Source organism: Leucoraja erinacea, chromosome 6 (assembly GCF_028641065.1).
Source record: "Leucoraja erinacea ecotype New England chromosome 6, Leri_hhj_1, whole genome shotgun sequence".
Classification (NCBI taxonomy): Eukaryota; Metazoa; Chordata; class Chondrichthyes; order Rajiformes; family Rajidae; genus Leucoraja; species Leucoraja erinaceus.
The window spans coordinates 80,743,501-80,761,915 of record NC_073382.1 but is presented as its reverse complement, the minus strand read 5'-3'; the positions used below and the strand labels follow the sequence as shown (position 1 = coordinate 80,761,915).

Genomic DNA, 18,415 nt, shown 5'->3' with positions numbered 1-18,415 from the left:
ACATGAAATTAAAGTGATGAGCGGAAAGGATTGGGGATGTGCAAAGATTGGGGAGGAGGGGAGGGGAGTCAGTCTCAGTCTGCCCCATGGCAGAAGGGGGAGGAGCTGTACAGTTTGATAGCCACAGGGAAGAAGTATCTCCTGTGGCGTTCTTAGAAACATTAAAAATAGGTGCAGGAGGAGGCTATTCGGCCCTTCGAGCCAGCACCGCCATTCATTGTGATCATGGTTAATCGTCCCCAATCAATAACCAGTGCCTGCCTTCTCCCTTGCCTGAACTGCATCTTGGTGGAACCAGTCTGTTGCTGATGGTGTTCCTCAGGTTTACCAATGTGTCAAGGATGAGATGAGCTGTATTGTCCCGGATGCTCCACAGTTTTAGGAGCATCGTCCTCTCCAAGCCCACCTCCCATGAATCCAACTCCACCCCCAGGATGGAGCCAGCCTTCCAGATGAGTTTGTTAGAAGCTAGTAGAGGGCGAATGAATACAAATATCCAAATCCAAGTCCAACTGTCTGAAGAAGGGTCTCGACCTGAAACGTCACCCATCCTTTTTCTCCAGAGATGTTGCCTGACCTGCTGAGTTACTCCAGCACTTCACGCCTATTTAAAAATAGACAGGAAATAGTTTCACTCACACATGTACTTTTTGGATGTTACCGAATTTATCAAGTGATGCAAGAGATATGATAGTGAAATGTCGGTAATTAATCTATCCACAAATTAACTCATTGCAGCACTCCAGTTTGGACAGACGGCTTGTTTTCTCTGAGATGTTGAAGGTTGAGGGAAGACTTGATAAAAGTAAAAAAAAGTATGAGACAAAGATTTTGAGTAAACATTTGGCATTAGCCAAATTGAAATGGATCCAAGTCATTTCTGAGGCAAGAATTGAAAATCATGCCAAAACCAACAACGAAGCACTTCATTTTGGTGGATGTTTGGTTTATTGTCACGTGTACCAAGGTACAGTGAAAAGCTTTTGTTGCGTGCTATCCAGTCAGCAGAAAGACAATACATGATTACAATTGACCCATTTACAGTGTATAGATGCATGATAAGGGAATAACGTTTACTGCAAGGTAAAGCCAAAGTCCGACCAAGGATAGTCCAAAGAGATAAATAGTCGTTCAGCACTGCTTTCTGGTTGTTGTAGGAAGTTCAGTTCCCTGGTAACAGTTGGTAGTCATTGAGGCAAGTTAAGGGCCTGTCCCACTTGGGCGTCATTTGCGCGTCACGCAGGTGGCGTGCGTGGATTTTGAGAATCCCCAAATCCTGGGGCGCTGCGTGCTACCGCGCGTCACTGCCTACACCACCACGTCTCACCACGCGCCATGTGCGTGTAATGCAGGTCGTGCATGTTGACGCGTAAATGACGTCGCATAAATGACGCGCAAATAACACCCACGTGGGAAAGGCCCTTTACTGTGCTCTTCCGGAGCACTGTTTCAATAGATCCCTTTTGAAATGTCAGAAGGAGTGGGAGAATATAAAAGGTAGCCTGTGAATTGGTCTGATCAATTGACTGAACAACTAATACGAAGCAAAGTGTAGCGGAGTGGCCGTGTTGGGAGAGAGGCTGCATTGAAGTGCAGTGCTGTGTGGAGGGTAAGTGTGAGTCTTTGGCTCAAGAGTCTTTGGTGAGGAGATTGAGGCAACGGGGTGAGCAGATGGGGACAGAAGGTAAATGTACAGTCTGCTGTTGTATGTGATTCTTGTGATTTTGCTTTCTTGGTTTAGTGCAGTGTTGCTGGCAGGCAAGTTGGTGCAATGCTCCTCCTGCAGGATGTGGGAAGTCAGGTAAACTGCTGGTGTCCCCGATGACCACACCTGCGGGAATTGTATCCGGGTGCAGCTGAAGAAGGGGTTCGGCCCGAAACGTTGCCTATTTCCTTCGCTCCATAGATGCTGCTGCACCTGCTGAGTTTCTCCAGCACTTTTGTCTACCTGCAATTCCTTTTATTAGTAGAGCTGTAGCTGGATGACCTCGGGATCATCCGGGAGAATAAGACCTTCTTGGACAAGACTTCTAGAGACCTGGTCACGCTGAAATTCCAGGAAGAGAATAGGTGGATGACCAATTGGAAGGCTTGGATAGAGTGGATGTGGAGAGGATGTTTCTACTGATGGGAGAGTCTAGGACTAGAGGTCATAGCCTCAGAATTAAAGGATGTTTTTTTAGGAAGGAGATGAGGAGAAATTTCTTTAGTCAGAGGGTGGTGAATCTGTGAAATTATTTTCCACAGAATGCTGTGGAGGCCAAGTCGATTAATATTTTTAAGGCAGAGATAGATAGGTTTGTGATTAGTACATGTCCAAATGTCTTTTAAATGCTGTTATAATTTCTGCCTCAACTACCTCCGCTGGCAGCTCATTCCATGTACCCTCCACCCTCTGTGTGAAAATGTTGCCTCTCAAATACTTATTACATCTTTCCCCTCTCATCTTAAACCTATGTTCCCTGGTTCTTGATTCTACCACTCTGGGTAAAAGACTCTGTCCATCTTTCTAATTCCCACGTTATACTATATCTCTTTCACAACACTCACCGCTCCAAGGAATAAAGACCTAGCCTGCTCAACCTCTCCCTGTAGCTCAGGCCCTCAAGTACTGTCAACATCCTCGTAAATTTTCTCTGCTCTCCTTCCAGCTTAATAACATCTTTCCTATAGCAGGGTGACCAATACTGAGCACAATACTCCAAATGTGGCATCACCAACGTCTTGTGTAACTGTAACATAACATCCCAACTTCTATACTCAATACCCTGACTAATGAAGGTTATGTGCCGAAAGCCTTCTTGACCACCCTATCCACCTGCGACGCCACTTTCAAGGAATTATGTACCTGCACTCCTAGGGTCCTCAGCTCTACACTCTCTCTCGAGCCCTGACATTCATTATGAAGCTGCTGCCCTTATTTGACTTTACAAAATACAACATCTCACACTTATTTGCATTAAACTCCATTAACCTGGATTTTCTGTATGATACTGGATCGCCAGTCTTAAACGCCACAGATCTAGCCTTCAGTGGTTACATGTCTCCTGGTTCGTCCAGGACCTCTGGTTGGGGAGGAGTATGGATGTTTTCGTACCTATTATGCCTAGATGTGTAGGAAGGAACCGCAAATGCTGATTTACACTGAAGATAGACACAAAAAGCTGGAGTAACTCAGCGGGGCAGGCAGCATCTCTGGAGAGAAGGAATGGGTGACCTTTTGGATCGAGACCCTTCTTCAGACTCTTCAGACCCAAAATGTCACCCATTCCTTCCCTCCAGAGATGCTGCCTGCCCAGCTGAGTTACTCCAGCATTTTGTGTCTATGTACAATGCCCAGATACCCCACATCCACAATAGCATGTTTTGGTCATTAACCGATATCTGTGGCAGCTAGTAAGTCAGGCATTTAATAATGATGACATGGGAACACTCTTTTGTGGTCATACAATAAGATGTAACTTGACTAGGGCAACCTTATGAAATATGCCACTAGGAAATAAGGAGGCTTGACTCTCTAACAGTCAGATTCAAATCAATAACATAGAAAAAGCATGTTTCTAATGTAAAAGTTGATGAGGTAGTTGAGGCTGGGACTCTCCCATCGTTTAAGAAACAGTTGGACAGGTACATGGATAGGACAGGTTTGGAGGGATATGGACCATGCGCAGACAAGTGATACAAGAGTAGCTGGGACATTGTTGGCCAGTGTACTGTTAGCGTCACTTGTCAGCGCATGGTCCATATCCCTCCAAACCTGTCCTATCCATGTACCTGTCCAACTGTTTCTTAAACGATGGGAGAGTCCCAGCCTCAACTACCTCATCTGGCAGCTTGTTCCATACACCCACCACCCTTTGTGTGAAAAAGTTACCCCTCGGATTCCTATTAAATCTTTTCCCCTTCACCTTGAACCTATGCCTTATGGTGTTCAATTCCCCTACTCTGGGCAAGATCTTCTCCTCTCATGATTTTGTACACCTCTTTAAGATACCTCCTCATCCTCCTGCGCTCCATGGAACAGAGACCCAGACTCAATTTAATTATTTTTTTTCTGGCCAGAACTGATGTGGAAAAGTATCCAGCTAGTTTTCATTTGCACAAGTCAAGATAGCACGGAACATCACCAGACAGTCATGTTTCCCAGTGAACATCTATCATTATTCAGTGCCAAGGAATTTTAATCGATGTAATGCAACTAGCCTTTGGCAATGCAGAATGGCAAGACAAAAGTAGTGCTGACAATGGACAACTATTTATATTCTATAAATAGACGTGCTGAAGGTGACCTAAAGCTTGATAAATAGATGGATTTAAAGGACAGACTCCAAACAAAATAGAGAGAAAGATGGGGAGGCTTGGAATTCTTTTCATAAGGAGATGAGGAGGAATTTATTTAGTCAGGGGATGGTGAATCTGTGGAATTCTTTACTACAGAAGGCTGTGGAGACCAAGTCAATGGATATTTTTAAGGCAGAGATAGAGAGATCATTGATTAGTACGGATGTCAGGGGTTAGGAGGAGAAGGCAGGAGAATATGGTTAGAGGGGAGAGATGGTGGCCGATTGGGAAAGGGGGAGATGCAGCGAGACCTGGGTGTCATGGTACACCAGTCATTGAAGGTAGGCATGCAGGTGCAGCAGGCAGTAAAGAAAGCGAATGGTATGTTAGCTTTCATTGCAAAAGGATTTGAGTATAGGAGCAGGGAGGTTCTACTGCAGTTGTACAGGATCTTGGTGAGACCACACCTGGAGTATTGCGTACAGTTTTGGTCTCCAAATCTGAGGAAGGACATTATTGCCATAGAGGGAGTGCAGAGACGGTTCACCAGACTGATTCCTGGGATGTCAGGACTGTCTTATGAAGAAAGACTGGATAGACCTGGTTTATACTCTCTAGAATTTAGAAGATTGAGAGGGGATCTTATAGAAACTTACAAAATCCTTAAGGGGTTGGACAGGCTAGATACAGGAAGATTGTTCCCGATGTTAGGGAAGTCCAGGACAAGGGGTCACAGCTTAAGGATAAGGGGGAAATCCTTTAAAACCGAGATGAGAAGAACTTTTTTCACACAGAGAGTGGTGAATCTCTGGAACTCTCTGCCACAGAGGGTAGTTGAGGCCAGTTCATTGGCTATATTTAAGTTAGATGTGGCCCTTGTGGCTAAGGGGATCAGGGGGTATGGAGAGAAGGCAGGTACGGGATACTGAGTTGGATGATCAGCCATGATCATATTGAATGGCGGTGCAGGCTCGAAGGGCCGAATGACCTACTCCTGCACCTAATTTCTATGTTTCTATGTTTCTATAGATCAGCCATGATTGAATGGTGGAGTAGACTTGATGGGCTGAATGGCTGAATTCTGCCCCTACTGACCTTACGAGCTGGACTCTGGATCTGACTCAGTCCGTCTTTACATGGCTCATCCTGTTCACACTGTGGACTTTCAAAGTGTTCTGCATTCTACATTGGAAAACTATTTTCACAGACATTGTGCACAGTTGCACGTACTTCTTTTTCAGATGCTCATGTTGCCATCCACAATACCAGCAACATACAGTATGAACAATCTTGCCAATAGCATCTCGATGTTGCATTTTACCACACCCTGGTCCCACTTGCCAGCTTAGGTGGCGGAAGCCGATACCGCAACAACATTTGAGAGAGCTTTAGAGATTACAGAGCCCTATTGAGATCACACCTGGAGTATTGTGTGCAGATTAGGTCCCCTAATATGAGGAAGGACATTCTTGCTAGTGAGGGAGTGCAGCGTAGGTTTACAAGGTTAATTCCTGGGATCGCGGGACTGTCATATGCTGAGAGAATGGAGCAGCTGGGCTTGTACAATCTGGAATTTAGAAGGATGAGCGGGAACGAGGGGGAGAGAGGGGATCTCATTGAAACATACAAGATTGTTAAGGGTTTGGATACGCTAGAGGCAGGAAACATGTTCCCGATGTTGGGGGAGTCCAGAACCAGGGGCCCCAGTTTAAGAATAAGGAGTAAGCCATTTAGAACGGAGACGAGGAAACACCTTTTCTCACAGAGAGTGGTGAGCCTGTGGAATTTTCTGTTAGAGGCAGGTTCTCTGGATGCTTTCAAGAGAGAGCTAGATAGGGCTCTTAAAAATAGCGGACTCAGGGGATATGGGGATAAGACAGGAACAGGGTACTGATTGGGGATGATCAGCCATGATCGCATTGAATGGCGGTGCTGGCTCAAAGGGCCAAAAGGCCTTTCCTGCACCTATTGTCTATTGTCTATTCGGACAGGGCAGGGAATGGAGGGATGTGAACCGTAAGCAGGCAGGTGGAATTCAAATATGCTGGCGTCATGATTGACACAGGCAAGATGGGCCGAATGGCCTGTACTGTTCCATGTTCAACATCTCACACCAATTTGAAGTTTAAGTTCAGGATAACCAAACTTTAATGCAAAGATAGGTCTCATCTACTACATCTGGTTTCCTGATGTGACCTCCTGTACATTGGCAAGAACAAGCATTGAATCAGTGACCATTTCACTGAATGCTTATGCTCGGTCCCCAAAGGGCCTGTTGTATCTCCTGGTTGATGACCATTTTAACTCCCCTTCCCATTCCCACAATGCCCTTTCTGTCTTGGTCCTCCTCCATTGCCAGAGTGAAGCCAAATGCAAATTGGCGGAACGGCACCTCATACTTTACTTGGGTGACTTACAACCCAATGGTGTGAAGGTCAAATTCTCCAATTTTATGTAACTTCTACTAATATTCCTCTCCCCCCTCCCCCCTCCCCTTGCTTGCCTCCATCCCCATCTTTCCCCCCCCCCCCTCACCCCCCCCCCCCCCCCCTTCACTAAACGCCTCCCAACGAGCCCCCGTGGGTCAGAGCCCACGGCTGACATAGCATGGGTCAGCGGAGCCTACAGCCAAGGTCGGAGTCCACGGGTCTATGAATCGATGGAGCCCGTGGCTGGGGCCTGGGTCGGTGCCATGCAGGTGTCTGGAGAGGAGCAGGCGGCGATGGTGGAGAGGTCGGTGCTGCGGTTGATGATGGCTCCGATGGACGGACGAGGACAGACACGTGGAGTGAGGACGTTGCTGTCGTGGGAAGGAGGAGGGCACGGCATGGGGGGGCACCGTGTGGGAGGGGGAAGAGCAATGCATCATGGAGGACCCGGCATGGGGGGAGGGGGAGACCAAAGGGAGACCTGGCACGGATACTTTGTCTACTTTGTAACTTTGTCAACGCTCTTTATGTGGCGAGTAATGGCATACCGTATGCAAGCAAATAATTTCACCGTAACTTGTCACATGTGACAATAAATTATTAATTCAAAAGTCGGTTAACCAGTTCCACAGTTTGCATTGTATCCCTATTGGGATCACACCCTCCCTCGCCAACAGGCAGACAGACTATCAGGAAATCATCTCAGATCATCTGTTGACGGCTTGTTTCCACCCGGTCTTTTCTTATTTCCAGTTCCCACCTCACAATCAGTCAGAAGAAGGGTCTCGACCCGAAACATCACCCATCCATTTTCTCCAGTGATGCTGCCTGACTTGCTGAGTTACTCCAACATTGTGTGAATATCTTCTTCTATCTATACAATTACTAAAACTCTCATCTTGACCACTTCCGGTCTGCGTTGTAATTAAATTTGAGCAAAAACGATCCCTCATAGCGCTACGATTTTCCGTCATCTTACTCGCCATTCTCCTCTGCTGCAAGTCAAATAAGTTTTGTTCCGATCGGTGAAATAGTACAAAAGTTATGAAGGTTTAAAAATCGTAAATACCACCCCTTCCGGAAACCCGCTGTTAATAACACGGCGAGGAGAATTAAAAGCTGAAGGGGTGGAGTGTGTTGAGCAGCCCGCGGGGTGTGTGCAACCTTCCCCACACTCCCCCTTCCCCACACTCCCCCCCCCCCCAACACCCCCCTTCCCCACAACCCCCCTTCCCCACACACCCCCCCTCCCCAACACCCCTCCCCCACAACCTCCCCTCCCCCAAACCAACCCCCCCCCCCAACCCCCGCCCCCCCCCCCATGTTCTTTAGGGATACTGCCTGAACCGCTAAGTTCCTCCAGACCTTTGCATCCTTTTGTGTATTAACCAGCATCTGCGGTTCCTTGTCTGTACAAAAAGGGGTCATTGTGTGTGTTCACTTGGATGGTTCATCAATATGAGGATGTTGCCAGGACTAGAGGGTCTGAGCCTTAGGGAGAGACTGGGTCGCTTGGCGTGCAGGAGGATAAGGGGTGACCTTATAGAGGTGTATAAATTCATGAGAGGAATAGATCGGGTAGATGCACAGAATCTTTATCCAGAGTAGGGGAATCGAGGACCAGAGGACACAGGTTTAAGGTGAAAGGGGAATGACTTAATAAGATCTGAGGGGTAACTTTTTCAAAGTGGGTGTATGGAATAAACTGCCAGAGGAGGTAGTTGAGCCTGGCCCATCCCAATATTTAAGAAACAGTTAGACAGGTACATGGATTGAGCATGTTTGGAGTGATATGGACCAAGCGCGGGCAGGTGGAACTAGTGTAACTGGAACAATTTGGCCGGTGTGGGCAAGTTGGGCCGAAGGACCTGTTTCCACACTGTATCACTCTATGACTCTATGACTCTAATAGTAATGCACAGATATTCTAGTGCATTGGTCTATTGTGCTGGAGCGGCATGGTAGTGCACCATTGTTGGTTGTTGCCCCTCATTAAGGGCCATACTAAAGATATATCTCGCTTTACGTGGTCACAAGGAGAATGTGCAAACTACACACAGATAGTTCCCTAGGTCAGAATCGAACCTGGTCTTTAGTGCTGTGAGGCAGAGGCTCGTCCAGTTTAGGTTCAGGTTTATTATTGTTCTCAGTTTTTTTTATAAACATTCTCAGATGACAAATACCACACCATAACAAGGATGTATTAAGCTAGAGAGGGCCCAGAAAAGATTCATTAGGCTGGTACAGGGACTGGAGGACGTGTTATTAGGAGAGATTTTTATCTGGAGTGAAGGAGGCTAGGGGGGATATTGTGAGTGGCACAGACATGAAGGATTTCAGCCTTTTGCCCAGGGCAGGGAAATCTAAAACTAGGGGCCTAGGATTAAGGTGAGCAGGGAAAGATTTCAATAAAACCAGGGGGCATGATTATAACATGGGGAGGTGGGTAAATGAAATGAGTTACTGAGGAAGTGGTAGAGGTGTGTACATTTGCAACAATTAATCAGCATTTGGCCGTATAGAGGGATAGGAAAAGTTTGGGGGGGATATTGTCCAAATTCAGTTCAGCTTAGTTTATAGTTACGTGTACCGAGGTACAGTAAAAAACATTTGTTGGGTGCTAACCAGCCAGCAGAAAGACAATACATGATTGGAACCGAGCCATTTACAGTTTATAGATACATGATGAGGGAATAACATTTAGTGGTAGGTAAAGCCAGTAAAGTCCGATCAAGGGTAGACTGAGTGTTCAACAAGGAACTGCAAATGCTGGAAAATCGAAGGTAGACAAAAATGCTGAAGAAATTCAGCGGGTGAGGCAGCATCTATGGAGTGAAGGAAATAGGCGATGTTTCTAGTCGAGACCCTTCTTCAAACTGATATGGGGGCTGGGAGGGGGGGTGGGGTGGGAAGAAGAAACGAAGAGGCAGAGACATTGGGCTGTGGGAGAGCTGGGAAGTGGAGGGAAAAGAAGGAGAAAGCAAGGACTACCTGAAACAGGACGTCAATGTTCATACCGCTTGGGTGTAAACTACCCAAACGAAATATGAGGTGCTACTCCTCACTCTGGCCATGGAGGAGGACCAGGACAGAATGGTCGGATTCGGAATGGGAAAGGGAGTTGAAGTGTTGAGCCACCTGGAGATCAGGTTGGTTATTGCAAACCGAGCGGAAGTGTTGGGCGAAGCGATCGCCAAGCCTACGCTTGGTCTCACCAACGTAGAGCAGCTGACACCTAGAGCAGCGGATGCAATAGATGAGGTTGGAGGAGGTGCAGATGAACCTCTGCTGCACCTGGAAAGACTGCTTGGGTCCTTGAATGGAGTCAAAGGGGGAGATATTTCTTGCGGTTGCAAGGGAAAGTACCAGGAGAGGGGGTGATTTGGGTGGGAAGGGACGAATTGACCAGGGAATTACGGAGGGAGCGGTCACTGTGGAAAGCCGAAATGGGAGGAGATGGGAAGATGTGGCCACTGGTGTAGGTGGCAAAAATATCGGAGGATTATTTGTTGTATGTGACGGTTGGTAGGGTGGAAGGTGAGGACATGAGGGACTCTGCCCTTGTTACGAGTGGGGGGATGGGGAGTGAGAGCAGAGTTACGGGGTATAGAAGAGACCCTGGTGAGAGCCTCATCTATAGTAGGCGAGGGGTACCCCCGTTTCCTATAGAATGAGGACATCTCCGATGCCCTGGTGTGGAACACCTCATCCTGGATGCAGATGCGGCACAGAATGAAGAATTGGAGTAGGGGATGAAGTCCTTATGGAAACACGGTGGGAAGAAGTGTAGTCCAGATAGCCATGGGAGTCAGTGGGTTTATAGTAGATGTTGGTCAGTAGTCTGTCACCTGCGATGGAGATAGTGAGGTCTAGAAACGGTAGGGAAATGTCAGAAAAGGTCCAAGTGAATTTGGGTGCCGGATGGAAGTTAGTGGTGAAATGGATGAAGTCAGTGAGTTCTGTATGGGTGCAGGAGGTAGCGCCAATGCAGTCATCAATGTAGAGGAGGTAGAGTTCGGGAACAAGGATTGTTCGACGTACCGTACAAAGAGGCAGACATAGCTAAGACCCATGCACGTACCCATAGCTACGCCTTGGATTTGGATAGACTGAGGGTCACCAAAGAGGTAGATAGTAGTTCAGCACTGCTCTCTGGTTGTGGTAGGATGATTTTGTTGCCTGATAACAGCTGGGAAGAAACTGTCCCTGAATCGGGAGGTGTGCGTTTTCACACTTCTATACCATTTGCCTGATGGGAGAGGGGAGAAGAGGGAGTGACCAGGGTGCCTCATCCTTGATTATGCTGCTGGCCTTGCCGAGGCAGTGTGAGGTATAAATGGAGTCAATAGAAGGGAGGTTGGTTTGCGTAATGGTCTGGGGTGCATCCACAATTCGCTGCAATTTCTTGCGGTCTTGGATGGAGCTGTCCCCAAACCGCTGTGATGCATCCTGATAAAAATGCTTTCTGTGGTGCAACTGTAGACATTTGTGAGAGTTATAGGGGACATGCTGAACTTTCTAAGCCTTCTAGGGAAGTAGAGTTGTAGTTGTGCTTTCTTGGTTGCTGCTTCAATATGGGTGATCCAGGAGAATTTGCTGGTGATAGACTAAAAATGCTGGAGTAACTCAGCGGGACAGGTTTCTCCTCTGGAGAGAAGGAATTCAGACTGACTCTCGACCCGAAACGTCACCCATTCCTTCTCTCCAGAGATGCTGCCTCTCCCACTGAGTTACTACAACATTTTGTGTCTACCTTCGATTTAAACCTGCAGTTCTGCAGTTCTTTCCCACAGAAGTTGTTGGTGATATTGACTCCTAAGAATTGGACATTTTCAACCATCTCTACTTTGGCACTATCAATGCAAACTGGGGTATTTGTACCACCACTTCTTGAAGTCGATCACTATCTCCCTTGTCTTGCTGACATTGAGAGAAAGGTTGTTGTCTCGATGCCAGGACACGAGGTTCTCAATCTCCTTCCTGTACTCCATCTCATCATTATTTGATATCTGGTCCACAATGGTGGTGTCGTCTGCGAATTTGAAAATTGAATTAGATTTGTACTTGGCTGCACAGTCGTAGGTGTACGAGGAGTAAAGGGTCAAGCAAATGGGATGAGCAAAGGCAGACTCCAAGGTTGGTCTAAATTCAATGCTGTATATATCAACCACTAAGACTCATGAGAAATGGATGAATTCTTAGAGTCACAGTGTGGAAACAGGTTGTTAGGCCCAACTCGTCCACACCGGCCAACAATGTCTCAGCTTCCCTAGTCCCACTTGCCTGCGCTTGGTCCATATCCCTCCAAACTTGTCCTATTCATGTACCTGTCCAACTGTTTCTTAAATGTTAGGATAGTCCCAGCCTCAACTACCTCGTCTGGCAGCTTGTTCCATGCACCCACCACCCTCTGTGTGGAAAAAGTTACCTCTCAGATTCCTATTAAATCTTTTCCCCTTCACCTTGAACCTATGTCCTCTGGTCCTAGATTTTCCTACTCTGGGTAAAAGACTCTGTGCATCTACCCGATCTATTCCTCTCATGATTCTTATCAAATGAAAGTTTAATTTAGTAGCAACCATTCTTGATTTTTTTTATTCTGAAAAGTTTGATAGAAGCTGTTTTCAGGGTTGTACATCAGTGGTGAGGCTGGATGTGAATGAGTAGGTTGGTGAGTGCAAGACAAACAGCCGTCGATCTGTAATGGAAGTGTGACAGAAGTGAATGATGACTTAGTAGATGAGTAACAGTTGCAAAAGCACTGCAGTTGTCAACAAAAATACATATGCTTGCTCTGGTGGCCCTTGCAATGGTTTGTGCATGAAATATTTGACAGGCTAGCAGGCGCTCTGGCCTTGAATCATATAGATAACAACACTATTTTTTCCCTTTTCAAGATCAGTGATCCATTTCCCTGTGATCTGTAATTATAGAATGTTCAAAGGTCACAACAGAATGTATAACCCTTTCAAATATCTAATGAAGGTCTATTATAAGCCTGCCTTCCCTATCTGATAGATACAAAATGCTGCAGTAACTCACCAGGACAGGCAGCATCTCTGGATAGAAGGAATGGGTGACGGTTCGGATCAAGACCCTTCTTCAGACTGAGCAGTCTGAAGAAGGGTCGAGACCAAAACATCACCCATCCCTTCTATCCAAAGACACTGCTTATCCTGCTGAGTTACTCCAGCATTTTGTGTCTTATCTTTGGTGTAAACCAGCATCTGCAGTTTCTTCCCACACAAGCTATGAAGTTTTGATTGCTGACTATATTAGACGCAGAGATCAATATATTCTTAGATATTAAGGGAATCTAGAGATTATTGCAGAAATGTGACTGAGGCAATGACCTTATTAAATGGTGGAGCAAGTATGAGAGGTCAAATGATCTATTCCTATTTCTATTTCTAATGTTCTTCCAAAAGTACAAAAATAGCAACTGGAGTACAAGTCAGGGGTTATCAATTGCCTTCAGTCCTCTGGTCATTGCGGTTTAAATGGTCTTGTCAGCGTTAGTTGGATGTGATGGAGGTTGGTCCAGAAATAACTGATAAATTGATTTGTTGAACCATTGTATGAGAAGATCCTGTCCAGACTATCTTCCTATTAACATTTAAAGTTTGTGAACAGGAGAAGATCTTTATAATGCATTAAATGGTATAAAGTATATCAAGCATTGTGATAGGATATAAAGCTAATACTGATGTGTCAACTTAAGACTGATAGCACAAATAACTTTCGTTACCTTGATAAAAACCAAATAGTCCTGAAGATAGAATCTTATATTTACTTGGGATCCCACTGGATGACTGTTAGTTAAGCTTTTTGAATTGTATTGCTCAATATTTAAGTGAAGTCAGTAGGAACGTCTTTTCTTGGATTTTAACAGACAGTTACGTAAATTGCCTCTCTTCCTCATAAATTAACGTGGACATGAATCCTTCGAGTCTGGGACTGAGAGTGTTGCAGCTATATAGTCATAGAGTGTCCCCGACCCGAAACGTCACCCATTCCATCCCTCCAGACATGCTGCCCGAGTTATTCCAGCATTTTGTGTATATCTTTGATTTAAACCAGCATCTGCAGTTCCTTCCTACACAATCAGAATGTAATATGAGGAAGAGAGGCAATTTACGTAACTGTCTGTTAAAATCCAAGAAAAGACGTTCCTGCTGACTTCACTTAAATATTGAGCAATACAATTCAAAAAGCTTAACTAACAGTCATCCAGTGGGATCCCAAGTAAATATAAGATTCTATCTTCAGGACTATTTGGTTTTTATCAATGTAAAGACAGTTCTTTGTGCTATCAGTCTTAAGTTGACAGATCAGTATTAGCTTTATATCCTATCACAATGCTTGATATACTTTATACCATTTAATGCGTTAAAAGATCTTCTCCTGTTCACATACTTTCAATGTTAATAGGAAGATAGTCTGGTAGGATCCCCTAAAACCTAATCTTACACAATGGTTCAACAAATCAATTTATCAGTTCTTTCGGGACTAACCTCTATCACATCCAAACCTAACGCTGACCAGACTATTTAAACTGTAATGACCAGAGGACTGAATGCAATTGATAACCCCTGACATGCTCCAGTTGCTATTTTTGTACTTTCGGAGGAACATTAGAAATAGAAATAAGAATAGATCATTTGACCTCTCATACTTGCTCCACCATTCAATAAGGTCATTGCTACAGTCACTTTTCTGCAATAATCCCTAGATTCCCTTAATATCCAAAAATATATTGATCTCTGTATCTAATATAGTCAGCAATCAAAACGTCATAGCTCGTGGAGGAAGGAACTGCAGATGCTGGTTTACACCAAAGATAAGACACAAAATGGTGGAGTAACTCATCGGGACAAGCAGCATCTCTGGAGAGATGGAATGGGTGAAGTTTTGGGTCGGTGACCCGACCCGAAATGCAACCTATTTATTTTCTCCAGAGATGTTGTCTGACCCGCTGAGTTACTCCAGCTTTTTACGATACGATAGAACTTGTGTCAATCTTTGGTTTAAACCAGCATCTGCAGTTCCTTCCTGCACATTAGGTAATGTGAGTGCTGCTTGCCACTTTTGACATTTTTACACAGCACTAGTTGGCGCACTATTGAAGAACGATCAATGGGCCTTTCTAAAATAGTGCACACCTGGCAAGTTACACTTATAAAATCACATTCTTATCATGGTGTTACTCCATGTTTTTGATATGTTTTTGACTTGATCATTATCTGCAAACTATTTAAATACCTCTGTTCATTTAAACTTGCTTAAATCATGAAATTTGAACTGCGGAGCATGCTTATACAAATGTTGTTTGCTTTCAAGATGCCACCCACTTGGAGAGCTCTGTACATTCCTGTTTCTAATCCTCACATTCCTTTTCACAGAAATACACATTACATTGAAAGAAACATTCCCCTTGCGTACGGATGCTATGCTTAGATGGCTAACCAAACAAGTTCTAGGAGAGGGTAAAAAGTTCCTAATTCCTGCATCAGAGTTAGTTGGAAATAGACACAAAATGCTGGAGTAACGCAGCATCTCTGGAGAGAAGGAATGGGTGATATTTCGGGATGAGACCCTTCTTCAGATTGAGGATGACTTCTTCAGGGGAGAATGAAATGAGATATGGAGGGGTACAAAGCACACATAAGGTGTGAAAAGAACAGATTACAGCAGCCGATGATTAAGGAAATGTTGGCTGAGGTGGAGGTGACAATGAGGCAGATACACAGTAAAATGAATCAGGAGGACAGTGAAACTAGTCGGAGAACTAATAGCCTTGTCCCATGGTACGAGTTCATTCCAAGAGCTCTCCCGAGTTTAAAAAAAATCAAACTCGTGGTAAGCACGGTGAATGAACGTAGCGGGTATGTCGGAGCTCGGGGACGTCTCTTAGCGGCTCGTAACGCTAACAGCAGGTACTCGGGAAGACTCGCTAATGGCAGGTAAGCACGGGAAAACTCATGAAGATTTTTCAACATGTTGAAAAATGTCCACGAGTGCCCCGAGTACCGACGAGTGGCCATTAAACCTCCGAGTTTGAATCAGAGCAAATTCGGGAGAGCTCTTGGAATGAACTCATACCGTGGGACAGGGCTATTAGGCTGGTTATCCAGGCCTTCCCTATAGATTATTTCAGAAACAAGCTGACCAATAATAATGCACAAATGTTTACATTAAATTGAATCTGTGGAATTCTTTGCCACAGAAGGCTGTGGAGGCGAAGTCAATGGATATTGCAGAGATAGATTGATTCTTGGTTAGTACGGGTCAGGGGTTATGGGGAGAAGGCAGGAGAATTGAGTTAGGAGGGAGAGATTGATCAGCCACAATTGATTGGCGAAGCGGACACGTTGGACCATTTCGCCGAATTCTGCTCCTATTACTTATGAACATATGACATTACCAAGTTTCCTATATAATGTTATTGTTTTCATGCAAGATTTTTCTTTTTGCTCAAGATTCCATCTTTTCCAAATTCTTGTGTCAACATTTTTCCTTTTCTTTTGTTCAGATTGACCCATCTGCACCATTGCTGGAACGTCGCATAAAGGATGCTGCTTAGTAGACACCTTTGTCGAATGCTGCTCAAGTTGACCTCTTTGCCTCATTGTGAATGTGTTGCTAACAATGCCTCGAGACCGTCACAACACTGCAATGCATAGCACACTTGAAAGGACAAGGAAGCTTTCTGCCTCATTAGATCCTGTTATGGATATTGATTATCCTCTTTCCTTTCCAGGAGCAGTGCCGTCAAGCAGTTCTTGTTCAGCATCACATTAACTGTTGCCTGTTTAGCCTTGTTCTAAGTTGAGATTTGGCCAACATCTAAGTTACACATGGGTTGCATTACCTTTCTCAGAATGGCCAGAAATCAACTGAATTGGAATGTTACTGACCTGGTACAAACACTACCTCGTTCAAAAACTAAAGCAGCCTTTTATGGGAGAAAAAGCCCAACAGCTTCAGCTGTGGACCGAACTCCCAAGACACCAAACCAAGTTGATAGTTCCCAATATACCAATGTGATAAGCCAGAATTGTGTCCTACAAAGATTCCACGTTGACTAGTTTTACGCCCCTATCTGAAAGTCAAAATGGCTGACAGAAGTGCAATTTCAAATTACTGGGCGAATCAGAGGGTCCAAGAAAGGTCTATTAAGATTCGTATGAGGATTTTCTCTGAGATCTGGGTGATGATTTTCACATTCCTTGGAGGGAAGGAAGGAATCTTTTCAAAAGTTAGGTGCCTAGAAAATTGTCTCCGATTGGTAATGCTAAATATACTTAGTATTTTCTCTCCAAAATGTTATCCATTGACCAAGGATACATTTCTAGGCAATGTAAAGTTCTTGATATTTCTTAATGGTGAACATTGTTTATGTTCAATACAGAAGTTAGACAGTTCAGGACTGCTTTGGGTGAAAGAGACTGCACAAGAACTTCCTGCTGACTTATTTATTAGCATTAGAACTGTTGACAAAAGTGTGCCAGAAAATTCTGAATGTAGATACTCTATTTTGCAAGTGATTGAAGTTTCACCACAGGCCTGTGTGAAGTTCTCTATATTTTGCCAGGGGGTCAATTCCCCTGTATTCATGCCTGGTTTTGTAAAATCTATATTGTGAACGATGCTCATTTTTACAAGATTAAAAGTAGCATGGATCTCGATACAGTGGCTGAATCTGCAATAAATCAACATATAACCATGGGACTGAAAGAATGCTGATTTTGAATTGAATTACCAGACACAATGGCAAAATATGGAATGAACTGAGACAATAGCAAAATATGGAATAAACTGTAATCAATGAACATTTTCTACTGAATGCAGTTTTCATAGCTTCACAACAATGCTGGAATGTATAATCCAGAAATTAAGTATAGAACACTTTACATTCTTAGTTTACAGTTTGGAACCTGTATATAACAGTTACTATTTTCTCTAGAATGTATAGCAAAGGTTGCTATTTGTATATTTTGCTATTTTCAGTTTAAGGCATGCAACGTTCCATATTGAACCTGTATAAACCTTAAACAGCATAAGAGCAGGGTTTTCATGTTACTTTTTAGCCTAGAGATGAAAGTGAATGTGTAATAATACTTCTAAGCAGACAAAAGATAATTGTAAACTTAACATATCTTGCTGTGTCTTCCGTTTTATGTATTTATAAATAATTCCAATGTAATGTTATCAGAAGATGAGAATCTGATTGAGAATTGCGTATCATACTTCACCTGAGTTGATCTTGAATTATCATCTGTCGGAGCTGCTTTTGAATTGAATACCAGACACAATGGCAAAATATGGAATGAACTGAGACAATAGCAAAATATGGAATAAACTGTAATCAATGAACATTTTCTACTGAATGCAGTTTTCATAGCTTCACAACAATGCTGGAATGTATAATCCAGAAATTAAGTATAGAACACTTTACATTCTTAGTTTACAGTTTGGAACCTGTATATAACAGTTACTATTTTCTCTAGAATGTATAGCAAAGGTTGCTATTTGTATATTTTGCTACTTTCAGTTTAAGGCATGCAACGTTCCATATTGAACCTGTATAAACCTTAAACAGCATAAGAGCAGGGTTTTCATGTTACTTTTTAGCCTAGAGATGAAAGTGAATGTGTAATAATACTTCTAAGCAGACAAGAGATAATTGTAAACTTAACATATCT

The 18,415-nt window shown here is 44.1% G+C and overlaps 1 protein-coding gene across 1 annotated transcript in view; it reads left to right on the top strand.

The window, feature by feature from the left end:
• The window catches only part of irs2b (insulin receptor substrate 2b), a 43,597-nt gene extending 25,617 nt beyond the window's left edge, over nt 1-17,980 (top strand). The window contains exon 2 of the mRNA XM_055637410.1: nt 16,243-17,980. Within this exon, the coding sequence (XP_055493385.1) occupies nt 16,243-16,247 (5 nt within the window). The 3' untranslated portion in view covers nt 16,248-17,980. The remainder of the gene's footprint in view (nt 1-16,242) is intronic.
• Nucleotides 17,981-18,415: the final 435 nt, after the last annotated feature.